We start from the raw sequence: 27,864 nt of genomic DNA, 5'->3' as shown, positions 1-27,864 counted from the left end.
TGCGCAAAGATCGAGGATTTTCTTTTCTTTGGTGAGGCGGTAAGTTGTGTGCTTTCTGTTGTTGCTGTTTTTTTTCAGTACAGATGTCTTTGTTTGCTTTTGTTGTTTCCTGGAGTGAGTGATAACCTCTTTCTTTTTTTTTTTTTTGAAAGTTAACATCGCTTGGATTCTGTGGTGAATTTATCCAATGACCTTTTCGTCTTTTCTCTTATTCCTGCCACTTTTTTTTTTCTAAGCGACTCCATGTACTTTTTATTTTATGTTTTATGGCTGTGATAGTTTCGCTTTGATGCGTGTGGGCAGTTGTATCCTCAGTTTTTTCTTTTAATCTTTTTTTTTTTTTGTCAACCTCAGACGGATTGTTGGAAGTGAAACCGGAGCTATTTTTAGACGAATTGCAGTAGGCTATAATACTCAAAGTGGGCAGTGTGTGATTGAATCAGTCGGTAATATATAATCAGACAAACTGGTTCAGCTTGACGGGCAGTGTGAAGACAGCAGCAGCAGGCAGACAGCTTCTGGGTTTTTGTAAAATGAAGCGTCATGTGGGGCCAAGATAGTACTGCAAGGAAATGAGAAAAAGAAAAAAAAGCTTAAGCCTTATTTTTCTAAAAAGGATATATTTGACACCGTAGGATATATTCTCAAGTAGAAATCAATCCATTGGTCGTACTTTGAAGCCACTTTCCCGTAGTTACCTGTGTGCGTCTTTGCGCAGCTGCGGGCGGTTTGGCTCGGCGCGCAGCTCGTGGTTCCTCGTTGTGTGTGTTTCTTGTCAAACTTGTCAGTGATTAAACACCGCTCCTGTTTGCTCCTGGTAAACTTAAAGGACAGGACGGACAGAGCTGGAACACGACGTTGTGTGTGTGTGTGTGTGTGTGTGTGTGTCCTCATATGATGGTTTGTCTCGCAGCAGCACCCATGGGAGATAGAGGAGTCGCTCTTTAATCCGGGACCTTTAACAGCGACCGCATTGTTTGGCTGAGATAGATGCCGCCGGGCGCATTAGCAGCAGTCAAGCGGATCCCGTCGCTTTTGTGTGTGTACACAGCCCGCAGGTGGAGTTCAACGCAACACAACACACACACACACACGCACGCACACACACACACACACACACACACAGAGGCTCCATGCACCATGTGCTGCTCCTGACCTGCCGTAGACCAGCTGCTCAGCAGGGGTTACTGAGTAAACCTCCAATTTCTTTAATTACCTCCTTCTCGTATGGATCCTGTAAACTCAGGCTCCACTGCTCAAACACTCCTCACAGCTTCAGATCCACACATCTGTAATTCTAACGTTTATTCACATTTATTGCTTGCTTAAAATCATTCACTATGATTTTCCTCTAGTGGTAGTCAAACATATTCTTTATCTCGGGTAGTTTCGGTGGCATTACAGCTGATGAAGCACTTATTCATTGACAACTACGGTATTTGGATGATCAGATGGTATTTATTTCAGCTGGATGTGCAGCCGTCCCTTATTGTCGTTGTAGATTTTATGCATTTGGACCTAGAGCCTAATTCGCACTACGAAAGACTGGGATCAAAGTACGTTTGATATGAATGAACCTAACAAATCATCAGGACTGGACAAGTTGCATAAAGGTCAGTTCAAGTTCATGCAATCAGGCTAATTTGTTACAGAGTCAAGTAGTTGAGATTTTCTGTGCATGAGCTGTTTTTATATACATTTTTCTTGTAAAGTTGTGTTTTGGACTGATCCGTGGTAACTAAGTCAGATAATGTGGTCGCTCACCAGAGAGTCCGTGGAAAACCTGGGGTTTCCCATCAGGTCAGTGTTACAGGAAGCCTGGCTGTTACTGTGCCCTGGACCTGGTTAGTGGCTGAGCTTTGTTGACGTTGCTTAATGGAGCTGAAATAATCTGGAAGTAAATCAGACTAACTAAAATGAGAACGTTTTTTTTTTGGGTTCCTGGTTTTGGGCTAGTCATAGTCACCAGCTGTTGATTGCAGGTATAAGCCTGCCGTTGGTGATGCATTTCACATTCTTTCTTCCTGCTATCGTGTTACCATTTTCAAAATCCCATTTGCTATGTAAAACAACAACATCAACCTCCAGGCAGCAACCTACATGCTGAAACTTTCAAATGTGCCGAAAGTTTGGATCGTGCAATAAGGCCGTCCTGCTCATTTATGTTGGTAAATGATTGTTTATAATGGCAGTATCTCTGGATGCTCATGTCACACCACAACAAATTCAGCCCATCACTATTTTGAGAGAACACCACCTACTTCCTGTTCTTAGCCCCGCCCAAGACAACTGTGATTGGTTTACAAAACACAAACACAGCAGAGTTTTTCCCCCTATAGCAGAATGACAATGAGCTGCAGTCAGACCGTTCTACACAGGACTGTGTCAGCGCTAGAGAATTGTCTGGCTGTCCACACTGGTGGATTTACTGTCACCTTGAGTATTATGATAATTATTTTTCATTATTTCCAGGTCATTAATCAAGAAAATAGTTCCCTCTTGATCCTAGAAACAGCTTTGAGTACATAATCTAACCAAAGGATTATCTATATGCTATAGGGGTTGAACGCCTATCAGCATGACCGGTTATCAGATCCAATATTCAGCTTTTTTCTGATTGCCGGTATCATTTTCCTGATCATTTCCAGATAAATTGGTGCACTTTAGCTCTGATGTAGCCGCCTCTCTCTTTATCTGTAGCTTCAACTCTGATTATCACGAGCAATGTCCCGACAACAGTACTGTCATGGTTACACACCATGGTTACTAGTCTAAAAACACTGAAGAGTAACATCCATCCATCCATTATCTATACACCGCTTAATCCTCACTAGGGTCACGGGGAGGCTGGAGTCTATCCCAGCTGACTTAGGGTGAAGGCAGGGGACACCCTGGACAGGTCACCAGTCTATCACAGGGCTACACTTAGAGACAGACAACCAAGCACACTCACATTCACACCTACGGACAATTTAGAATCACCAATTAACCTCAACATGTTTTTGGACTGTGTGGGAGGAAGCTGGAGAACCCGGAGAGAACCCACGCTGCACAGGGAGAACATGCAAACTCCATGCAGAAAGAGCCTGGGTGTCCTCACCAGGACAGGAACCGGCAACCCTCTAGCTGTGAGGCGACAGTGCTAACCACCGAGCCACCTTGCAGCCCATAAGTAAAACATAAACAAGCAAATACATTTCAATAAGGTTTTGCAGTAAAATTTGTGTTTTTCCAATTTGTGACACCAAGATTTGAATTCTTATCACAAATGTAAATTAGTTCCACATCATGGTTATCTATCTCCTTGATGCCTAATAATCAGCATCAGTGCTGAATTTGAATAACCGTATCAGTCAGCCCTAATCTAGCATTGTTGTGTAGTTTACGCAACAGTCAAATCCAGGTGTACAAGCTGATACCGAGAAGGTGAAGGTTGTAAATCAACTGGAAAAGCTGCTTTGCTTTTGCCTAATCCATACAGTGATAATATAAGAGGAAATAATCCATAAAACCCACTTAGCTTGATTTTCTCAGCGACCTGGCCGACAGTATCGGCTCTGCTCTGATTAGCTGACCCAGACCGCACCTCGAGTGTTGGTCTTTTCAGCGCTGACACGATTGTTTACTACAGCGATAGTTGTTTGGCAGGTCTTCTTACACAACACACACCTCAATTACACGCTGCACTTTATACTTCCCCAACACCTGCCTGACAGGGAAGTTTGTGCGCATCTGTTCGTCTGTGTGCCTTCATACACCTTTGTGCAATAAATGTGTGTCTGTGTGTGTCCTCCCCCGCCCCCCCCTCTCCACCCTCTCCTCATGTTTGCTCAGATGGTCGAGGTCTAGCCACCGCGGTGTCGGCACCTGGTGAGCAGAGCCGGCCTCGGGCCAGAGGAGGAGTAACTGTGGCTGTCAACTGTCTGCCTCTGTATACACCTCCACCTCCAGTGCCGAACACACACACACACACCGAATAAAAAACCTGCGGGCGGGAGTCAGACGCAGCCAGGCGCCACAACAAACTGAGACAGCGTAAGATTGGTTTGCTCTGGATTGTTTTATCTTTTTGCATCATCTCTGTATCAGAGAGGTGAGACTGAGCCACATGCTGCAGAGGAGATCGATGGCACGGAGGGGGAAAAACAAAAAAAAATGCATCCGACGTGATGGGAGAGGCTGTTGAGTGAGTGGTAGGAGACCAAAAAAAAGAGATAGTGAGGAGGAAATGACAAGGCAAAGAAAATGATAACACGGACAGATAGAGGGAAAAAGTGTGAGGCGTCCCAGAACAGCTGCTATTTATATCTTCTTTCTGTATCTGAAAGACAGTGACAAGATGCTCGTAGACAAGTACACAGATTAGAGAAATGGAGAAGGGGTCAGTGGAAGAGGAGCAGAGCCCTGCAGCCGGGAGGAGGTGGAAGGGAAAGGCCTAAAGTTCAAAAAGGGAAGAGAGAAGAGGAGCTTCTCCGATGTAGCCCTGTTTGCTGACGGACCACATTTCAGCTCTGAGCCGTGGCGGTGATAATTTATAGACCTTTCACTAACATCTTGACTCTGTTATGATTGCACAGTAAACATGGCTGTGCTCTGGCGGACTCACTGTAAAACATAAAACAGAGTAATGACTGCTACGCTTCCCATATATTCTCCATTGTTTCTTATCGTGCCGTGTGCTCCGGCGTCTTTTTTGGATGTGCTCCCTGTTTATTTTTTTTTATTCTTTGCTGGAGGTGTTGGTTATTACAGTATGTGGTTTTTCTGCTCCATTTATCCCAGGACCATAAATGCGTCCTGGCTGCTCGGTCCCTAGGGGTCACATGCATACGTTTTGTGACGCACAATGCCCGAGTCCTGAGTCAGCTGACGGTGTATGTGCTTTTTCTTTTTTGCATGTATTTGCACAGACAGCGCGCATATGTGCGTGTTGATGTCATTGTTCTGTCGTTATTTTTTTGCCAATGTTAATTCGTGTGCAAGTTCCCGTGAGTGTGTGTGTGTGTGCGAGACGCCGGGGTGAGGGGAGTGTGTTCGTTGTTTATGGATTGTAAGGACGTGTTAAGTGTTTCTGTGCGAGCTGCAGAGTGACTGGAGCTAGTAAAGCCATTTAGCAGCCCCTGGAGTAACCCTGGAGACTGCTGCGTTGACGCCACTCTGACTGCTATTACAGACAAGTTTAAGAGGCTGTAAAACATTTGGCTACTTTTCCTCTCCCTCTCGCTCTCTCCTTCTCTCTCTGTGTTTGTGTGTGCGCTTGTCAGAGGAATTTGAAAAAAAAAAAAAAAAAAGTCTGCCAGCTATTGTAACACCAACAGTAGCCGTTGTTGCGATTAGTAGGAGCCCAAATAATAATGTCTTAAAACTTAAACGGAGCGTGTTTTGTTTTGTGTACACGCGTGTTTTTGCGTGCGCGCTCATTATCGGCGTAATGTTAGGTAACTGTTCGTAAACACAAACGGGGGATATGGCCAAATTAATGTGTTAACATAGTAGCCGGCACAGGAACACACACACACACACTCAGACATGCCAATGTGATGAGGGTTAATGAGTAGGTAGTGTGTTACAACCTCTTCTTCCATCCTAATGACCCATCCCTGCTTACACAAACACACACACACACAGACAGACACACACACACACACATTGTGCTTTTTTAATGAGCTGACGGGGCAGAGCAGGTCCTCCCCTGCTGTCCTCACAGTCCCCCTGAGCCGACTGTGTTGTCTGTTTGTGTGGTTGCGGTTGTATGTGTGTGTGGTTGTATGTGTGTGTGTGTTAAAGAGCGAAAGTATAAGCAAAGCGCCACACACACACACTCACAAAGGTGTTAAAGACACAGGCCTCAACTTGTCCTATATCACTTACATCATGCTGAGCACAGAGCGATGAGTGTGTACGGTGGTGTATTTGTGTGTGTTTGGATGAATGGAGTCGCACCCGGATGTAATTTACATTTTGGCAAAAGCTGAGGGTAGTTTGTGATGCCGGCTCAGTCTTGGTCATGCTAGTGGCTTCAGGAGCCGGATCAGGGTCAGTTCAGGCCGTGGATCCTCGGTCGTCGCTTTGGTTCAGAGTGAAATATTGGAAACAATTGGATGGATTGTAAAGACATTTTGTGCAACTATTAATGATGCCCCTGACTTTCCACCAGCAGCTCAGATTGTGCACTTGTTTCTGGATTGGATAAATAAAAAATAATGAGCCTCAGTCATAGTTTAAGATTCTTACAACCATTGGTGGAGATCTTGAGTGGGACACAGGTGATAATGAGGGATTTTGTTTTGAAAAAAAAAAAAAAGGCACTATATCTTGGCTGATAAATGCAACAATAGATGGCTTTCTACTGCAACAACTTGGGGCAGGTGCGAGGTGGCAGAATGTTAACAGGTAATTGACCCTTTTCCATTTCGGTGCAGGATTCAACAGCTTCAGCGTTCGCTCTGTGCATCGAAACAACGACAAAAAGCGGTCGCAAGACATGGAACAATGCAAGGTTTGCTTATTTGGTGAGCGTTAGAGAGGAGAAGACATCAAGAGAGCAGAAAAAATGACTCCTGACTTGAACCAATCAGCTTCAAGGCAGCTTTTCAGGGTTCGCTCAGAAGTAAGAGGTTCTACCGGGGCGGTTCTTGTGGTTGGAACATAAATATTCAGAACACCCTAAAGCATCAAAGTTCCTGTTGTAGAAAACGGCCTGCTGCTGGAGACATGGGCAGTTTTTTTTTCTTCTTCAGCACTGGGTCATTTTATACGCTCAAAATGTAGCTTATGAGTTCATGCAGCCACTGAATCTATTATGGCAAATGTGATTAGATCCATAAATATTCAGTTGTATTTTGAATATCATGCCGTTTTAGTTTACATAAATAAAGACATTTCCACTGTAATTTGATGCATAAAAGGCACAAATCGGTGCCTAAAAATTCCCCAGAATGCAGAAAATGAAGTGTTTGATGCTCCAAGTGTGTTGATTTGACAACTCCAGTGCTCTGCTTCCTCCTTTTTCCATCATGCCTCGTCTGTATGTTCATTTAGCAGAGTCACATTTTGTTCTAATCTGTTTGTCTTCGCCTCAGACGACACGTTTAGCTCGTGATTAATCCTAAATGTTTTTGTAGTGCTGTCGATATGTTAGCATAAGCGTTGCGATAATGTCAGAATGTTTGCTTGTGTGCTACATGATAACTGTGATCATGGTAGCATGCAAACACTGGCGTTCATAAACTCTAAGCAGCCACTGTGCACTGGTTTTTCCACTGCAGTATGAAGTCCTTCACGTTATGAAAACAGCACAACCATGGCTAGAAGTACAGAGAAGTTTAAAGTGTCTTTAGTGTCGTGTGACAGAGTTACAATCCCATAAATTATATATATTTAAAAAAAAAGAGGACATGAGCATTGAATTATTTTGATTATTTCTGTTGCAAAAATTAAAATACTAGGGGGGAAAGTTGAGAAGATATTGTACTTAAATTAAAATGTTCCTTCCATGCTTTTCTTATCTAGTTTGGCTAAACACAGCCTGCAGTTCAGCCTAGTTCCGCTGTGACTGTTGCTCATAGCTGAGTCATTGCAGGCTTCCTGACTCGGTTTTATTTTATGTTTTTACAGAATCTGGTTGGAGCCAACTGTTTATTTTCAGTGACTTTTTTAAAAGAGAAATGATGAGACATCCCAGTTTGTTTGTCAATGGAGTGACATGCCACAGATGACTAGTCGAAGAGCTATTGAAAAGTTTTTACTGGTGATAAATGGCATCACTATATTCTTCATAAGACAACACATTGTAATGAAGCCGGTGCAGAAAGCCTGACGAGCTGATTGTAAGGTGTCCTAAAATGGCCCCTGTGTAGATGATAAACCCTTTTGTTTTGGATAACAGAGCGGCATCCTAAGGCCAAATTCACATTATTGATCCGAGCAGCAAGGTTATCTCTCCTTCTTTCTTCTTCTTCTTGTTGTTCCTCCTCCACCTCTCTGAGCGTCGGAGCCTGTAGTCGTGTTTACTCATGCGATCATCACTTAAAAATTTCCTCGAGGGAGTAAAAAATGTCTTAATTTGTATTTTTTTTGGGGGGGGGGCTGCTGTGTCCCCCGACCCCCCTGCTGGGGGGGCAAAGGTGAAGGGTGAAAGGTCACTGTAAAAGCCCTCCCCCCTCCCTCCATAACCTCCCCCCGGTGTCCCACAGCAGACAGAGCTGACTAACAGAGAGACAGAGTGATGGATGGAGGGTTAACGCTACCCTCTACCACACACACACACACACACACACACACACACAGCTCAAATCACACACCAACCCTCCCCGTCATCACCCCTCCTCCCTCTGCTCATCCCCCCCCCGAAGCTACCACCACCACCACCACCGCCGCCGCCGCCGCCGCCACCACCCTCTCGGGAGTGCGAGCCAAAAGGAGGAAGGATGAAGAATGAAGAGAGAAAAGGAAATGACAGAGAAAGAGAGTGAGAGAGAGAAGGGGACAGCTAAGGAGAGAAAATGGAAAAGATAAAAAGAGTGACAGAGAAGAGAGGAGGTAGGATGGAGAGGGTGATAGATGGAGAGGAGGGAGGAGGGAGGAGGGGGGCAGTAGATGGAGAGGAGGAGGAGGAGGAGGGGGAGGAAGAGGAGGAGGAGGAGGAGGGGGGAAGTGGATAGAAAAGAGGTCACGTGACCACGTAGCAGCTGCAAGGCTGAGAGGGAGAGAGTGAAAGAGTCTCACATAGGAGCAGAAAGACGACGAGCAGGAGGAGAAACAGTGAGCGGGAGGGTGAGTGTTTGCATGTTTGAATTATGTCCATATGCACACGTTAGTATGTGTGTGTGTGTGTGTGTGTGTGTGTGTTTGTGAATGACATGGATAAATATCAGAGGGATAGCCTGTAAAGAAAAGATTGTAGGAAGAAGGAAGAAAGAAAAGCAAGAAACAGAGAGGAGATTATGTGTGTTGGCTTTTGTTAAATAAGCTCCAGTATGCTGAGATAAACGAGGAAGGGGGGGAGAGAGGAGAGAAGAGAGGAGAGGAGAGGAGAGGAGAGGAGAGACGAGGAGGAAAAGAGTGAGAGAGAGTGGAGAGGAGAGGAGGGAGGGAGAGAAGGAGTCGATAGAAACTGTCTTATCATCTCTCCCTTGACTGCTGGGCTCAGCAGAGACAGAGATACAGACACACACACACACACACACACACACACACACACACACACACACACACACACAGCCTGTCAGGATCTGAGCTTTTACTGTCTTCATCTCTCTTTCCCTTTTCCGTCTATCTGATTCGCAGTTTCAGTTTCAATTTGCTCTCTAAATACATGTGTGCAGCCGTAGAAATAAAGGAAAAGCTTACATAGAAAGGGCTTCCGCGAGATAAGAAGAGCAAAGAACACAGTCATGTCAGAAGCTGCATGCGTGTTAATTGCATACATTATACATGGTCCTGCTTTGTGTCAGCTGGGCAGGCTCATAAAAATCTGGGCTAGCTGTGTCCAAACTTCACAATATTTCGCTCTAATAGCCGGTTTTATGTTCCGAGGAAATAACCTCCAGCGAGCTCTTGTTTATCTGCACTTAGTTTCAGATCTGGCCACTCTCTGCTCTGCTTCTTTCCCTCACTGTTTATCACTCTGCAGCTTCGCTCACACGTGTTCCAGGTGGAATCCAACATCTGTAATCATGAGATGTCCGACGCTCACGAGCAGCAGCAGCAGCCTCCGAGATCTGCTCGGCCTTTTATTCTTTCACTTTATCAAAATTGTCAGTGTGATGAGCAGAACGTTCGATACTGGTGTTCAATGAATTTTTCATGAGTGTGTTTACTGCTTGGGCTCTTTGTTTGTTCTTCTAGTGGTATGTGTGTATGCTTTAAAGGTGTTTGTGTGACTGTGTGTTGTGGTGGTAATGAGGTCATCGCTGTAGCAGGCAGGAGGCGGGGGGGGGGGGTTGCCGGCTAATTCCAGCTGTAATTAACATTAGTGGGTCAGTAAGAGGGTAGAGGGTGAAGACAAAGGTTACGCCAAGCGTGTTTTTTTTTTTGCTCTCAGAGGGTCCACTGTCCGGCCGATCGATGGGTGTTACTTATGTGTGCGGCTGTGAGCGTTTACTTGCGTGTTTGTTTTGCTTGCATCTGTGAGAGTGTGAAGATTGCAGCGATACCTAATAATAAGGTTTGCGTGTAGACGCTCCCGACGTCTTAAGATGCGTTGGCTGGCTCCCTTGAGGAAATGGACATGTGTGCGCTCATGTGTGTGATTTGCTATTAGGGTCACCGCTCTATTTGACACAGCTCTACTCCCTTCACTGTGTCTCTAGTGGAGCTGACCCACGCGTATCATGGCCCAGACATAAAGGCACGAACGCACACACTTGTCAGTTGAGTTTTATTCATTCAGCACGAGTACGACACCAGCTGTGTACAAAAGTCACTTCCAGGAAGGTTTTTTTTTCGCTGAAGTTGACAGAGTTCGGTGCCAGCCAGATTGTCAGTGTGTTCAGTTTAAGTATAAATAACAAAGCTCTGCACGTCTTTTCTTCCCACTCTCCTCAGGTATGAACCATGAGTCCAATAAATCACCATCATTAGGAATGATCTCCACGGCAACTCGCACCACGGCTACAGTCAGTCCCCTCAGCCCACTAACCAATGGGAACGCGGTTGCCCAATCTGCAAACTCCGGATTCGCTGCTGCCCTGCGTAAACTGGCCAAACAGGCTGAGGATCCCAGAGGTGAGCGCCGATACGAACACCCTCAAGAGCTACGGCCGACCCATGGCCTTGGAGAGCTGAACGCAAACAGACTCTTCTTAGTTGGTCACACCCAAAAACATTCACCGCTGGTGTCAGGTTTAGGAACACATCCTTTAACTTAGCTGCAGGTTTTTCTTGTTTTTGTCACCTTTAAGCCAAGAAAGTGAGCCGTTAGGGAAAATGAAATTAGATAGACAGATGTGAGATTAAAAACAAATACTTCCCAAAACCTTCAGGATGAGGTTTTAATGGCTGATCATTTGGACGGTGTGTCGCAACACAGTGCCAAAAAAGAAAAAGCACAAGTCGATCATTTCGCAGACCAAGGTTGTATTTTGTGAATTGATGTGAATCGTTTTGCTGGTTGCGTGTGTGTGTGTGTGTGTGTCGTCACTGAGCTCATTGGTGTCCTAATGAAGGTGTTGGATAAGAGCTGACCTATCCTGACCTCTCCCTCTCTGTCTCTTCCTTCATTCGTTTCCATTCATCTCCTAATAATGAGAATCTAATTACAGCCAATTATAACAAGCTCTCTCTCCACCACTCTCCATCACATCTCGTTTTCTTTTTCTCTCTCTACCTACAGCTGAACTCGTTCGTTCCCACCTTCCCTCCATCTCATTATTTCCTCCTTCTGTCTCCCGAATGTGTTTGTGTTTCTGTACGTAACTGGAAATTAGTGAGAGTTACACTAATAGAGTAATGCCAACGTTACGGACGACACGCACACGCACACAAACACCCTCTCCCTTTTTCCGCATTTAACACCTTCCCTTCGCGGTGTCGCACCCCAGCCTCTTTTTTAACACGTTCATTTATGACATCCTTCTTTCGCTCCCTCCATATCTGATTTATTTATTTTTTTGGTCCTTTTTTCCATCATTGTGCGCACACGCGTTATTGTCGCGCACACTTTCATCTTGTATCTTTTCACACGTTGCTTTATTTTGCCAGAGTGCTTTTCATCGAAATGATTGAATCTCTGTTTATCTTGTCACGCTGACCAAAAAAAAAAAGTTCTCTTTTGTGTACCCTCTGTGTTTTGTCATGGGGGGGTGGTGGTAGGGGTTGTTTGATCCTGTTTTCAATCTGATCGGTTTTATTCCTCAGGTTCTGCCCTCAGCGGTGAGTCGTCTCCAGTCTCCTCTCCGGCCACCAGCCACAGCTCGCCGGTCACCACCCCGAAGCGGGGCTCATTAGGGCCCCTCTTGGGCCAGAACAGGGGCCACAGCGTCCCCGGCACCCCTCCGGTAGTCACCATTGCCCCCACCAAGACCAGCAACGGCCTGTGGAGGGCCGACGGGCGACAGGTAGGAGATTAATCACGTAGCCGTCGTACCTGCTGGTGTTCGGGGCGTCTGCTGCTCTGTGCATCTGTACTTTCTGTTCCCGTATCTCTCGCCGGTGTCTCCTTTTTCCTCCCGCTCAGATCACTCGTCTGTCTCTCTGTTCCTTTATCTGTCCTGCTGCTGCTCCCCTCCATTAAAGAAATAGTCCCAGCGCTTGTCAACATCCGACTGTCAAATCCAGCCATCCCACCCTTTCTTCCTTCATTTATCCCTTCCTGTCTTGTCTCACTCTTTCATTTTTCTGCCTTCGCCCTCCTGCCTCTACTCCCCTCCTCCTCCTCCTCCTCCTCCTCCTCTTCCTCCTCATCTCGCTAATCAGTCCGTGTCTTTTTCAGCAACACATGAGGGGTTTGTAAAGAAACACTGGAGGCTGCAGAGACTGGCACCTATTGTGTTCAGCTTCCTGCAGTGTTTGTGTGTACGTATGCGTGCTCATATGTGTGTGCGTGCATGTGTGTGTGTGTGTGTACTTGACCCTTCACCACAAAAGGCTTAGGATGTGAAGAGGGACCGGTGTGTGTGTGTGTGTGTGTGTGTCTGTGGATGTGTTTGCTTGTGGGTGTGTGAGTGAATTTAAGCTGGGGCAAGGAACCAGGCCCCTCACACAATGCAGGGGTGAGCCCCCACAGTAGCCACTTCCCCCTGGATCAGAGCTGCCTTTCTCCCCCTTCACAAAGACCACTCTGTGGCTCTGCCTGCCTGGGGCTCCCATTCAGACATTCAGAGAGAGAGAGAGAGAGAGAGAGAGAGAGAGAGAAGGAGGGAGGGAGGCAGGAAAATAGAGAATAGGATGTTAAGAAAGGAGGGGAGGGAGAGTAAGAATGAGCAGGAGCGCAACAGAGAGAGCGCTTTAAAGCTAAATCCACTGTTTGTGGGTGCAGCGTGTCCTAGAACAGAGACGGACAGAGCACGGGACGGTTTGAAACTCCCTGTTTATTGCTGCATCTGTGAAGGCCATTGGCTTGTCTACGGGGTCACAGGTCAAGGAATGGGATGGCTTCACTCCATGTGCTGCCTTCCCTTCTCGTGTTTTTTTGAAGCAGACAGCGAGAGAGAGAAAGAGGCAGTTCATCACTGGTTTGAATCTGCTTTCCATGAATGACATATTCAAACGTATTCAAAGCACGGGCATTTCGGTGCAAATCAAGTGTTGTACAAAACTAAGGTAGCAGATCAGGTGTTGCCGACAGAGGTCATTTGTTTGTGGGTCGTCGGCGGTCAGCCCGACCTGTATTGCTGTCTGTTGCTGTAGCAACAAGATATGACACATTAGTGGAAATGTATGTCTTTTTCTCATTAACATACTTTGGTGAAAGGTTTCCCGGCAGCTCTTTATACTGGGAAAATCAATGTCGGCAGAGATGTTTTTCCATTATGTTGTCTTGGTCTCGGGGTTAAAATTAGAGACAATGATGAATATTTAGCTACAAGCGCTGCGGCTGTGTGGATGACAGTGTTGGTCTGTTGGACTGTTCGGCCAGTCGAGTCGTCGTCCACGTCTCAGCTGTGCTTTGTCCTCACTGCTGATCAGTAAATACAACTAAGGCAGGAGTAAACTTTTTACTTTGCCCAGATCTTAACTGGCACGAAGAAATATGAACAATTTGCACTATTTATCTTTAGAATTATATAGAGCGTTTGGAGTAATATTAATATTTTCCCCTTTTAAAGCCTTAAATGACCTTGTCCTAAATTACATCAAGGACATTGAACCTCTCATGTCCTGGGAAGTTTTCTTAGATCAGTAAATGTGGCTCAGCTGGTTCTTCCAAGGTCTCAGTTGGTAAATAAAGGTGATCGAGCCTTTGCTGTTGCTGCACCCAAACTGTGAAACGGTCCTCAGATCAAGATCTGACGAGCCTCATCCTTGGAGTCCTTTAAATCTCTCCTTTCATCGAAAGGCCTTTATGAATGTGTGATATAAGCTGTGTCTTATGATCCCTTTTTTGTTTCCCTTCTGTTTTATGTCCTGGCTGTTTTAATAATCCATGTTTTGCCATCTTTCTTTACAAGCTGCTTTAATGATCTTTGGTTTATTTTTATTGATGTTTTCTCGTCTTTTTTAATTATTTTGTTTGTGTTAAGCGCTTTGTAACTTTGTGAAGAAAAGTGCTGCATAAATAAAGTTTGTTCTTATTTAAACAGCAGCATGTTAGGATTTTTACTGTGAGCATATTAGCATTTAGCTCAAAGTGCAGCATTGCAGAGCTGTAAGCAGTGAGACTGGTCGTCCTGTTTGAGATTTTCATTTGGCTTTTTGCCTTTTTAGTGTGTCGAGAGGGTAGAATAATGACACATGGCATGTGAAGCAAGCTGGAACCGATACAAGCCCAGGACACACAGTCTCATGTTGGTGCCACCTATTTGTTGTAAATTTATATGCAAATTTAGAAAACATCCTCTTTTGTCATGGTGGCGATTCGAAGGTTGGAATTTTACTATGAGCAATCAAGGATCAAATGCAGTGTTGTGGCGACTAAATCCTCTGAGTGAGACGCTCAGCGAGGGAGACGGGGAGAGTGATGAAGGAGAGAGCAGTTGGCCAGATATTAGGATCATCTTTCCACTTTGATCTTGACCTGTTATGACATATCAGACCCACTTTTCCACTCCGCTGAGCCCCTCGGTGCAGCTCTGAGGTTTTTACCCAGTTACTCCCCGTCTCATTTCTCGCTTCCTCTTTTCCTCAACTTTTTTTTCTTTTTTTTTTTCTGCTCAGTTTGAATCTAGCACACACGAACCTCATGAATGCACACAGTAATGCCTGCCCTGGCGCTGTCTGTCTGTCTGACTCCTCGTCAGGTTGAGCCGAGCGTTCAGGGACTCGGTAGGGAGCGGGTGGGAGCTGAGAACACCCAGTCGCAGCAGGATAAGAGGACTCCTCCCATCCCTTCACCTCACCCGCTGGCTCACTCCTTTGGTCTCACCCCAGGCAGCATCATGCAAGACCCCCGCATACAGAGCATTAGGTAGGTGTTACTCCCGCGTGTCGCTGCACTGCATGTACGTTTTAACTCGTTTGAAACAATTATGCGATAATGCTGTCCGTCCTTGTTTTTGCAGTTTGCCCGGGCAGATGCACCCTGTGGTTCCCTCGGGTGCCGTCCCAGAGGAGTACCTCAGAGCTCTCCGGCCCTTCGCTGCCTCAGATGACCTCCGACTGACCTCCCTGCCGCTCAGTCTCGACCCCGCTGCTGCCGCTCACGCTGCCGCCGCCGCTGCTTACTATCATCCTGCCTACCTGCACCACCCTCTGTCCTTACCAAGGTAACAGCACCACCTTAAACCCCACCCACCCACACGGTTAACATTTTACTTCAGAAAAACGCTGTCACGCCGTCCATCGCTTTACAGATAAACTCATCCAACATGTGCTCGCTGCATATTTCACTTTTAACCATCCGAACCCCAAATCCTACAAGTGGGTTTGAGGCATGTTGTGTTGAAAAAAATTGCTAAAATTACACCATTTATTATAGCCAGAAACTATAAAAACAGAAAGATTTTCATCATTCCAACTGTTTTTGAACTATTCATCTGTGATATCCCAGAAAACCCAAAATAATCTCAGCCTAAAATTACGATTTTCACCACAACCACCTTATTTTACATCTAATTTTAAAAAAGAGTTGTAGAAAATAAACCATATGCACTAACAGGATTCTGGGAAAACCAAAATATCAAATCAAATCAAGTTTTACTGTCATTTTGCTGTATATACAGCAGTAGTGCAGGCAAGGATCGAGTAACTTAAAGCAATTAAGTTAAGACACCAACACTTATGCATTCACACACACCCTCCCGCCCACACACATGCTCACATCTTGAAAACATATTTTTTACAAAGTGGCAGTTGAATTGTTTGTGTCCATAGTAGCAGCCTGTGATATAACATGCACAACATTTACAGTGACCTTGTGCTTATGGACTCATATATTATTCAAATACTGAAACTAAAACTAAAAATACTGAAATTAGATAAGGTGCAGAAGTGTGTGCATATCCAGATCGGCAGTTCAGCATTCTGACAGCTTGTGTAATGATGAAATATTCTGCGTACGCCTCATCTGCTAACAACGGTCACATGAGAGCCATTCAGAGACTTTTCAGCTGAACTGGGTTGAACTGCAGGCCGTGCCTACGCAGGCAGACAGGAGACAAGTATTTACAAGTAGTCAAATATCTATAGCGTGTAGAGTCACCTTTTTTTTTTCATTGTTAAAAAAAACTTGTGAACACTTGGAAAATTGTTGAAAGTGCTCATCTCCCGTTTTTTTTTTTTTTTCAAATTTTGCAAAATTCAACTTTCATTTTTAAATCCACCATGCTGGAATTCGGCATTGTATTGAAGAAGACTTGTTTACCACTTGCCTGCTTCTCTGTGCAGACATGTTTCTCTATTTGCTAAAAAAAACTGTACTGACTCCCCCAATATTCATCATTATTCCAGTGGCTCCCTTCACTTACCAGAACAATAAACCTAATTTCCTCACTTGAGAATACCGTCTGACTACTTTGCGTCTGTCTGTCACAGGATGGAGGAGTCTCTGTGTCTTTCTGCGCTGCGATCGCAGTTCTACTCCGTGCCTGCAGGAGGCGCCTTCCCTCCTCTTCACCACTCTGCCCTCCACCTGCACCTGCCCGGAGGCCGATACCCCGGAGAACTAAACCACACAGCGCTATCTGAGAGGTAACTTTGTTTGTTTGTTTGTCTTTCTTTCTTTCTTTCTTTCTTTCTTTCTTTCTTTCTCTTTCTTTCTTTCTTTCTTTCTTTCGTCCCTCCGTCCCTGCCTCCCTCCCTCCCTGTCTGCAGGGCTGTGTAATCTCTCTCTGCAGGGTAGGCACAGGTTGCTGAGTGTGTGATATTTTTAGCAAACACCCCACAGTGCCTCCTATACACTCATCACACACACTGCCCTTCACACACACACACACACACACACTGTACGCCCATACACATGAATATGCAAAACCGGCGCATACATAAAATCACACACGCATAAGGATTTTTACTCCCTCAGTGTCTTTTCTGTCACTGCTTTGAGCTCCTTTTTTTCCTCCTTTGGACTGTACACACTGTTTCCCTGTGGCATAATGCAGGAGGAGGAGGGAGGTATGTTTGAAATGGATGGTATTTATCATTTGCTTCTGTAAATGGCTCCTGCATATCTTGTAGGGTTCGTCTGTGTGCTATTGATTGCCGGTGAATGTGTTCCGTTGTGTGCGTGTGTTTGTGTCATTTTCCTGTGGATACCTATTAAGTGTTCATCTGCTCTTGCTCAGTCATGCTGTGTATGGATTATTTTCCTCATGGTAAATGGAGAGCATGTGTGTGTGTGTGTGTGTGTGTGTTTCAGCAGAAATGTTTGTGTGAGGTTCACCAGTGTGTGGTTAATATCTGCCTCATGTTGGGTGTTGCATCTCTCACCTTCTCCCCTTGCCTGTGTGTGTGCCTGTGTGTGTGTGTGTGTGTCTGTGTGTGTGTGTGTCTGTGTGTGTGTGTGTGTGTGTGTGTGCGTGCGCATACTTGTCAACCTCCTCCACAGGCTACAGATGGAGAATGAGCTCCGCCAGCGAGAGAGAGAGCAGGAGCGTGAACGAGAGAAAGAAAGGGAGCGCGAGGCCGGCCTGGAACGAGAGCGGGAGAGGGAGAGGGAGCGGGAGGAGGAGAGGGAGCGCGAGAGAGAGCTGGACAGACAGAAGGAGAGGCAGAGGGAGAGACAGCAGCAGATGGTCCGAGCGGCGGAGAGCCACTACCTGGCTGAGCTGCAGGCTCGGAGGGCACCACCGGAGGACAGGGCCAGGCCAGGAGAGAGGCTGACCCCGAACAGACTGGGTACCTACACACCAGCACACACACCAACACACGCACACGCACTAACACGCACACCAGCACACACACCAACACATGCACTAACACGCACACCCCAACACACACACACACCAGCACACACACACCTTCGATTTCTTAAGTTACCCCCAATACATTTTTTTTCTGAGTCCAGCAAACAGTGGAACTCAATTGAAAAGAGATAAACTCAGAATTTAATTTACCTCAAGCGGTTTGGTGTGATTTTTATTTGCTCCTGTCACATTTTCACTCACTGTGCACTCATTTTTCACTGCAAAATAAAGTTCCCGCACCTCCTATGGAAACAGTTCAACCATGGCTAGAAGAAGACAGAAGTCCTGAATGACTTTCATGCAATATCACAAAGTTATAGTGCCATAAATCATAAAGTAGAAGAAAGTTTGATTATTTATTTTACAAGCATTGAAGAAAAAAAAAAAAGGAATTAACACGTGCAACCTTTTTCCAAGTGCTCAAAAGTGAAAAACATGGTGAATCTACATACTAAGGATATTTCAGTACCTACATTTTTAATTTGTTTGTCTCTTTTTGCTCGGTTCAGTCCAGTTTAGCTGAAAAGTCCTGTCAACTATTGGTCACAGTTGATTCACTAATGGCTTCTTGGCTATGCTTAGAAGTGCATTGTTTTAGTTTTTTATAGATTCTGTTTCGTGCAAACTGTTAGTTTTCCGGTGAATTTTTAAATGACAGTCAGATTAGTAGTTCAGGAATCATCAGAAAGTTAGAAGTTGCCAATTCTTTGTGTTTTCACAGTTTTTTTTTTTAGCTCTGATGAATGGAGTAATTTGGGCATTTTCTTTTTAAAAGGATAACTTTTAAACTTTCAAACTCGTCTGTTTTGGGTTTCAGATTGTTAAACAGTATTTAGTAGGTTGTTTACATTTCTTAACACTTGTAAGAAATTTTCCAGTATTGGTTAGAAGTTACATCTGCTCAACACTGGTGATCAAGTCCATATATCCTGACAGCTACTGGCCAGAGTGCAACAAACTTCACAGGAACATTCATGGCCTCCTGACCTCTTCTCTCATCCAACCACCACGCGACAAATTCCCAATTGTTTAGAAGAAATATCAACGTATACGAGGCAGATTTACTTGCTTCCCAGAAGATGAAACCTTTTTGATATTTGATTCTTTCTCTGAGCTTTAGTTTTCAAACCAGAATGCTCGCCCTGCGCACAGCGTATTTCGTAATCAAATCTAAGGCAGAGTCTTGTGAAAGTTCCTGACACAGTCATGGTTCCTGTATTGGAAACATCTCTGCTTACAATGAGTCTCTTCACCGTAATGCTTCACTCATGGATGGAAGAGTCAGTGTCAGATAAAGGCTTTAAAAGGAAAGGAATCGCCCCAAAATGAGCAACGAAATGCAGATGATGGTCAAAGTTAAGGTCATAGTTTTTCTTTTTTTCTCATTGAAAAGCATGAATTTGCCATCTTGATAAGCGTAGTAATAATAAAATGTGAATTCCACTACAGCAGAGCCCCAGTGTTCTCTGCAATCAGGTTGAATGCATGCATTAGTATTGGAATTAGCAACTGGTCAAAGAAAGTTGGAAAATATCAGCATGTTGGATAGAAGCAAAAGTCCAATGTGGTGGATACCTGGTTTAACTGGAGGAATTAGAGATAGTCAGTCTTGAGAAATGGATAATGCACCTTTGACCTTCTTTGTGGTGGTTTTCCTTGTACCAGATTTACAGTGAATAAAGACCAGACCTGGTTCGTATCACAGTAGTTGGTCACGCAGACACAGCAAAGTGAAACTGAAGCACTGAAAGAGATCATTTCAATACAGTACATCACCGACTGAGCCACCTTGAAAAAAATGCATCTTACACGTAAGCCGCCAATATGAGCAAAATCTAGTAAATTTGATGTTCTGTTTTATATTATAGATTCGTATAAACCTTGTAGCCTTTTACCTACTACTGTACAATCTGTTGGTATAACTGCACGACAGTTCTGTAACAAGTAGGTTTCAAGTTAATGAGGTGAAATTTAATGCGATTAGCACTCCATTCATATGAGAAAACAACTCCAATCAAAACCGTAGTGTGGGATGTTTTAGGTTATCAACACAAATTGATATAACAGAAAAGTTTTGCTGCTTCTCACCCAAATCTGTTCTTGAGACAAATTAACACAGAAGAAATCCTGTCAGAATAGCTCGTAACTCAGAGACATTACTCATTAAACAGCTAATTAAAGACATTCAAACTCCTCTGTTTCTCCAGATAAAACCAAGGACTCGGAGCACCCAGCTTTCCCGGCGCCCAAACCTCTTCCTCTGCAGCCCGGCCTTCACTCCTCCAGGGGTTCGGTCCCACACCCAGTGCCCAGCCTGCTGCCTTCTCACCTGGGGAAGCACCACGCTGCGGGTGCCGGGGGGCTCCATGGAGCTCTGGCAGCCGCCATGATGACTCAGAGGGCCAGCGAGGAGGTGTGGTTATCACGACAACGAGGGCAGGGACAGGACAGGGAGGGTCCGCTGGAGCTGGGCCTCAGGTCGCCTGGGAAAGGGGTGGAGCCGAGGAGAGACGTCCACGGCCACAGGTCGGCTTCAGAAAATGATCTCTTTTTCTACACCGCAAAAACTCAGCTCTCAGGTCTAAATCCAAAATATAGCACCTCATCTCTAACAGCAACAGCACACTAGATCAATGTAAATATGTATATAGCATATAGGTGTATGTACACACACAGGCATCCGCCCACCCACGCTCTAATGCATAAACAAACATAAACACACAACTGCATCTGTTACACAATGTACACTGCACTGTAGCTTCACCATCTCTTTACTCCTCGTTATTTATGACTTCTTCTGTTTTTTAAGGAACGTTATTTATAATATTAATATTGCACAGTCTTGTGTGAGCACGTGACGAATCAAATGTCTTGAATCTTAAATCTTTGAATTTAAGTGGAATTTCTTGTCTCTTTTCCCAAACAGAACTAATTCAGTCTACCACAACCAAGGCAGCAAAGATGTGCCCCCCTGCCTCGGTGCACCGCCTCCCCTAATCTCCCCCAAAGGTCCCCACCACCCTCCCGCCCCTCCCACCACACTGTGGAACCCAGCCTCCCTCGTCGACACACCCGCAGACTCCCGCAGAAAGCTCAACCCTCCGACGCCGCCGAACCGACCGCCTCCGGGCCTGACCAGAACCGACAGGCCCCCGATGAGCTGGGGGGAGAGGCTGGAGGAGGGAGGCAGGAGGATGGCGAAAAGCCCGGAGAGGTACACCTCGCTGAGGGGAGCGAGTTTGCAAGAGTCCTGGAGCAAGACCGAGCAGGACAGAGCCGTCCAGAGCCTCTACCACCGGCACCACATCAGCAACCTCCACCAGAGACCCTGCGCGCCTCCGTCCGCTCCCAACACCTGCACCGACCTGGGGGGACGGTGCCAGGCAGCCTCTCCGTCTCCAGCGAGGGAGCGACAGGCGCCAGACAGCATGCTGGTGTACGACGAGGTTCTCCAGCAGCACCGCCGGCTGCTCAGCAAACTCGACCTGGAGGAGAAGAGGAGGAAGGAGGCCAGAGAGGGAGGTGAGGACAATGACGGATGAGGAGACGGAGTATTTATAAGCGGCAGAGGACAGGAGAAGATGGTTGATTGTGTCATTTAAACTCCCTCACAGGCCTGCAGTTTTAAATAATGAAAGATAATTTCTCTCTTGCTCTACTTTCACCAGGTTATTACTACGACCTGGATGAGTCATATGACGAAAGCGACGAGGAGGAGGTGAAAGCTCATTTGAGGAGAGTGACTGAGCAGCCTCCACTCAAACTGGACACATCCTCAGAGGTGCGTGAACAGAAACAGATCCGTGTATCGCAGTTTTAAAGTTTGAAATTTGTTGTCTGACTGCCCGAATTCCTCCTCCTCCCCTTTTTTGAAGAAAGTGGATTTGCTTCGCGTGTGCGGCCTCACCACGGTGGCCCATCGCGACGAGGTTCTGGCTCAGAAGAGGAGGAAGAGGAGGAGGATGATGAAAGAGCGCAGCGTCTCTCCGCCGGCCGTGCGGGGCAAGAAGAAGGCCTGTTCACCTCCAGCACCCACGACTCCCTTAACTACCCCGTACTCTGCCGAACAGATGGACCGCACCCCCGAACTGGAGGAGAAAAAAGACTTCCTCCTTATGTTCAACCTTTCCCATGTCAGCCCACAGCAGAGGAGAGGTAACAACCTGTTTAGTATCCACACACATCCTACGTGCTACTCTGCTCTCTGCACAGTTGTTGTGCTGGTGATTCCCCTGTGGAAAGATATAGCGTTTACTTTCTCTCAGTTTTGTGTTTTTCACCGAGGCTGTAGGAGGGGTGAGAAGAAAATAAAGTTAGGAGGAATCTGGAGAAGAGGTTGTAGCAGGATTTTATACTTTCTCCCACAAGGGTAGAGTTTAATCTGCATCCAGGCGAAATACGGTCGCACTTAAAAATGTATGAATTCAGTCGAAAAACGTCACAAAAATTGTTAGAAAATTAAATATTCAGAAAATATTTGGAATATTTTAAAGCATATGGAAAAAAAACTTCCTAAAACTTTTGCACAGTGCTGAGCAGAGTGCTTCTGTTATGTTTCTCTAATAAACAGTATTTTTGTGGGTGTAAAATATCTGTAAATACTGAAATAACACTGTTAAGGTTCATTATTTTTCATCATTTACTTTAAAAAAGATTAGACTCTTATTTATTTGGTTTATTTTACCTGTTTATATGTTTAAAAAAAAAGAAAATCTGATAAGAAGAATCAGAAAATTGGATTTTAAAACACCAGTGTAGCTGTCTGTTGTTAAAATGATTATTATTACTTGCTTAGAGGGACACTGGTGTATAATCAGCAGCTCATTTGCACTCCCTCGCATTTTGTCTCTTCTTCCTCTCCGACCACACGCCTTTTCTGCAAAAAAGATTTTAGGATGAAATGGGACGCAGAATCAGGGTGAAAATCTGTATAAACTAATCTGCCCCCCTCTGAAAATATCTTACAATGTTTAAGTGAAAACTGGGGAAAACTGATGATGATGAGCTTTGAACTAAAAAAATTTTGTGGCCAAAGCATGTTTGTACCGGACGTAACCTCAGATCATCCATTTTTCTGTCAGTTCCTGGTGCCAGTCAGTTCTTTAAGTCCTCATTTTTTTTTCAAATATGAATGACGGGTGTTCTCATTCTGTCTTTTCCTCTGTAGATAAGGAGAGGACAGAGGAGCTGCTGAGGGCTATTCAGAGGAAGACTGTGACGTTAGACACACTCAGATATAATCCTTTACCACTGTGTAAGAGTCCTCCGGCTCCCTCAACTGGTGAGACACACACAGACACACACATATGTTTAACCCTCTGAGCCCCAAGCAGTTTCTGGGTGTTTTTTTATTTTTTATTTTTTTATTTGCTCCTGTCACATTTTTACTCGTTTTGTTTTACTGCAATCTAAAGTCCTGCACCTCTATGGAAACAGCACAACCATCACTTGTCTCCTATTTGCTTTGTGTAAACACAGACTGAAGTTCAGCTCAGTTAACCTAAAAAAAAAAAAAAGTCCCTGAATTTTTGTCACATGACTGTTCCAGCTGAGTCAGTCATGGCTTCATGATTGCGCCGAGAATCCTGCTGTGCAATCATGAAGCTGTGAGTTTATTTGTGGAATGTTTTATTTTAAAAAGACATGTAAAACAAAGTGATTTTGATTAAAACTATGATTTTAAGCTTAGATTTAGATACATTTCCTGGTGGAACAGCACTTTACAGATGCATTTTTTTTTTAAAAGAGTAGTTGTCCAACATTTTCCCAAGTGCACAACAATTGTTGACAACACTGGAAAAAATAGTGGCTCTACACTCTATATTTGTTCTTGCTTCCTCTCTGCTCTGTGTATACACAGCCTGCAGTTCAACCCAGTTCAGCTGTAAAGTCCCAGAATTTGTGTCACATGCCTGTTGGTTACAGCTTAGTCACTCATGGCACAAAGGAGCACAGAGTTTTCAGTTCCTTTTCTTCACAGAATCTGGTTTCTGATGATTTTCAAAAATGATAAATGTAAAATAAAGTGATTTTTATTAAGTATTACGATTTGTTGATTACATGTGGTTGTTTTTCCCAACAAAACCAAAAGTCACACATGATAAGTTTTAAGGTCAGTCAGAAAGATAAAATGATTCTTTATGCTTTTGCAGCTTCTGGTTCTGATAAATGCTATGATTTTGGAGATATTTTTTAAAAGAGAAGAACCTGCCTTTCATAGCCAGTTTTGGGGTTCAGAGGGTCAAAGTTGCAAAAAAAAAAAAGCCTCTCTCTAATAAGCTGTGCTCATTTTGTAGGTGACTCCTCCTCAGCCCCTCAATCAAACGGACACCTGTACCCGGACTCTCCCAGCCCTTCCCCTCCATACTTACACAAACCGAAGCACCACCACAGCGACGCACTCAAACCCCCCGTGGACTCCCAGGTGACCCGCATCCCTCCTCCTCCTCTGGCCCCGCATCACGAAAAGACCGAATTCGTGGAGAATCAATCGAACAGAAAACTTCAGACCTTCCAGAACGGCGTCGCTGCTCCTCCGCAGAAGAAGGAGCCCAATCCTGTGCAGAACGGACGCAATCGGCCCTGGGAAAGATTCACACCTGAGGCCTTTGCTCAGCACTTCCACCAGGCTGTGCTGCAGTCCACACACAACACGCTGCAGAAAAAAGGTGAGACGCTCACTCCCCTGTGAGCTGGATTGTGAATTTTAAAACAACACTGTTCTGCCATCTAGTGGTGACAACATGCACTACCTTAAAATGTTTGCTGGTGGATTTAATTGACTTCTGATGTGATAAAAGATGTCTACAAAGACTGACATTGCCTTTTTGTCTCCCTCTTTCCTCCTCAGGAGTCTCAAACTGTGTCCCTGAGGGCGGCGTGAAGCCTGATCGCTCGCTGCCTCACAACCTCTCTCAGCTGAAAAGTTCACATCTGAACCACGCCCCTCCGCACGCGCACATCAACGGCCATCACTATCACTCTCCTGTAGCCAGCCGGGACGCTCCGGCGCCGCGGGACCAACTGTCCGACGAGGACGAGGAGGAGTCCGGGCAGGAGGAGGATGAAGGGGAGGAGGAAGAGGAGGAGGAGGAAGCTCCAAAGAAGTGGCAGGGCATCGAAGCTATTTTTGAGGCCTATCAGGAGTACGTGGACGGTGAGTGGAGTCAGTTTGATGTATGATATTTTAGAGAACATAAATGTGGTATCTATAAATAGAGATGCTTGATTTGTAAATACTCCAGTGCTCATTTTTACATGGCGTGTGAGAAAAATTAAAAAGTTAATAGTGTTGTAGAAGAAACATAATTATTGACAACAAAGTCTGACTGAATATGGCTTTTTGAAGTTGACACTAGTAGATTTGATGGTTTAATCACCAGGTCATGACATATTAGCTGTTTTTTAAAGGTGAAATGAAATGAAATGAAAAATACTTTATTTATCCCAGAAGGGAAATTCAATAAAGGCGTCTTTTTAAGTTTAGAATGACACTGAATCTGTTTTACATTGATTACATTGAGTGTCGCGCTCAGGAGGACTAGCTTATGCTACATTTCCTTCAATTGGTGTGAAAGAGGTGTTTAAATACTTGTAGTTTTCCCTACCTGAAGTCATCTGTGTGTTTCTCTCTTTGCAGAATGGAGTATAGAGAGGCAGGTTCTCCACAGCCAGTGTAAGCGACTCGAAGCACAGAACTACAATCTGACCAGAACTGCAGAGCAGCTCTCTCTCACTATGGGGGTGAGCAACTCTTTGTTTCTTTGCCCTTTCCATTTTCCGTTTGTGGTTTTGTTTCTTGATCTCGGTCCTGTCATTAATGAAAGCCGTGTCCGTCTCATCAGGAGCTGGTGACTCAGAGGCAGAAAGTGAGGGAGGAGAGAGAGAGGCTGCAGGCCCAGCTCGAGCACTTCAGGAGGTGTCTGACGCTTCCTAACATCCACTGGGGCAGAGGGCAGGTGAACGGACACACCAGGTGACCTCTGACCTCTTCCAAAGGTTGCGCCTCTGACAGCGAAGGAACAGTAACAAGAACAAGTGGGACCGGAGCCTGACCACTCTCCACGCCTGAAGCACTTGAAGGAGCCGACCGTCGTCTTGTCACCTTTCCGGCCAGTCAGCTAAGTTACCTGATTGGTTCCCGGATAGAATTTATTACCTGCCATGTTTGTAACCATAATCCATGGTGTCCATGTAGTCCGGGCATTCGAAGCGTCTGATCTCGCCCCGTATGGATCGTAACAACACCGTGCAGGTGAAACTGCATCTTTTGTTAGAGTGACGCTAACCTCTCCTCCTACTTGAGTTGGCTTTAAGGACTGTCCGCCGTTTAGCTCATATCATGTCAAAAAAATCTGCATCAACCCAGGCTAATGAGACGAAGGCACGAATCTGTGGCCTCTCTGGAAGCCAAGAGAAGAGTCCAGGCGTGCAGTGGTCGCTTGGTTAGTCCTTAGAGAATGAAAATTGAGTCAAGGAATCAAAGCACACCTCAGGCCTTAAACTTGACAGGATGCACTTGAAGTGGAAATGGAGGAAATACTTGACCGTCCTCTGTGTGGTGTAATGTTGTAGTGTCTACTGAGTACTGTATCTGACAGATGAAGCAGTGTGTGTGTGCTGGTGACGGTTCTACAGAGCATAGGAATCATCTAAAAATAATCTATATAATGGCAAATGGTATCAATGAAGTTTGTTTTTCTTTTTTTTTTAGGTTCAGATTTCCATCGGTTAATGTCACTTGTGATAGATGAAGAGTTGTGTATGTTTTATTGCTTTAACCATTTCTTTTTAATGTGGGAAGCCATATGTTGTTTGTTTTTTTTTCTGAATTGCTGCTGGTCAGAATGAAATGTTTAGAAAATGAAGGACGTTAGGACAGTCGTATTTTGGAAGATGTCAATGTGATGTCAAAATGTCTTTGGAGTTGACCGAGATGCACTGGGGGACGGAAGACGACAAATGTCCATCATTACCATTGTTCAGGTGGTTCGTCTGCGTCCCAAACCCTTCACATGCCTATAAACGTTGGAGAGAGATGAGTAAAAGTCTTTTTTTTTTCTTTTTTTCTAAAAAGGCCTTTTGCAGATTCTACACGTTCTTAGATAATTGGCATCACTTAAGTGTAACTTTGTACTTTTCGACATATTGTCAAACCTTAAAAATGTTTTCACCTACCTGGGATGATCATTCTGAACCTCTTTTGTTAAGGAAACAGAAAAGCCAAATTATTATTCAGTTCCATTTCAGGACTATGTCAGAACGAATAAACGTGATCTTTTCTCCTGAGACTTGAAACAATTCTCTAATTGTTTATGGGTGACATAAACATCAGAATGACTTTATCCCTCTGAGGATGACAATAAACTACACCTTCTGTGGTCTTTTGATGAGATTTATTTTTGTTCAAGCCAGAATTATTATTATTATTATTGTCACAAACTCACACTTTCATTCCGTCTGAATATTAAAAACCTTTTTTCTACAAGCACAAGCTACAGTAGCAATCTCTCCCCCCTCCGTTCACCCGACCTTCCTGCGTCGCCTGCTCCGTCTCCTCTTCAGACTCTCTGTGAAATCTTGCATATTTGCTTCAATCAGTTGTTATGTAATGTATTATTTGGGCTGTATAATTGCGATGAATTATTTATTAACATATATTGCTGTACATTCGGATGGAAATTTACATTAAAATATTTGTAAAATGTCTCTTAACTGTTAGTGTCGTGTATCTGGGAGAGTTGTACGCTTCTGAGGAATGTTTTATTCGGCTCCAGGTCCCTGAGGTTTTGAATACACAGAGCAGCACATAAAAATTTATAATTTTCACCGAGTCCAACCCCTCCGTACCCAAGACACAAAC

General features: G+C 44.8%; 1 protein-coding gene across 1 annotated transcript; it reads left to right on the top strand.

Annotated features, from left to right (window-relative positions):
* On the top strand, positions 1–27,716 carry LOC103371539 (genetic suppressor element 1-like). The gene is made up of 16 exons (XM_008300896.1): positions 1–39; positions 10,549–10,728; positions 11,860–12,059; positions 14,901–15,067; positions 15,162–15,365; positions 16,633–16,788; positions 17,645–17,934; positions 20,210–20,528; positions 20,929–21,524; positions 21,671–21,783; positions 21,878–22,157; positions 23,170–23,283; positions 24,299–24,670; positions 24,853–25,158; positions 25,642–25,745; positions 25,847–27,716. Exons 2-16 carry the CDS (start codon positions 10,551–10,553, stop codon positions 25,979–25,981), a joined length of 3,534 nt encoding a protein of 1,177 aa, XP_008299118.1. The 5' UTR covers positions 1–39; positions 10,549–10,550; the 3' UTR covers positions 25,982–27,716.
* The last annotated feature ends 148 nt before the right edge of the window (positions 27,717–27,864 follow it).

The sequence above is a fragment of the Stegastes partitus genome, unplaced genomic scaffold (assembly GCF_000690725.1).
Source record: "Stegastes partitus isolate 25-593 unplaced genomic scaffold, Stegastes_partitus-1.0.2 Scaffold1605, whole genome shotgun sequence".
NCBI lineage: Eukaryota > Metazoa > Chordata > Actinopteri > Pomacentridae > Stegastes > Stegastes partitus.
The sequence above is the reverse complement of the archived record's forward strand: the minus strand, read 5'-3'. Positions and strand labels throughout refer to the sequence as shown.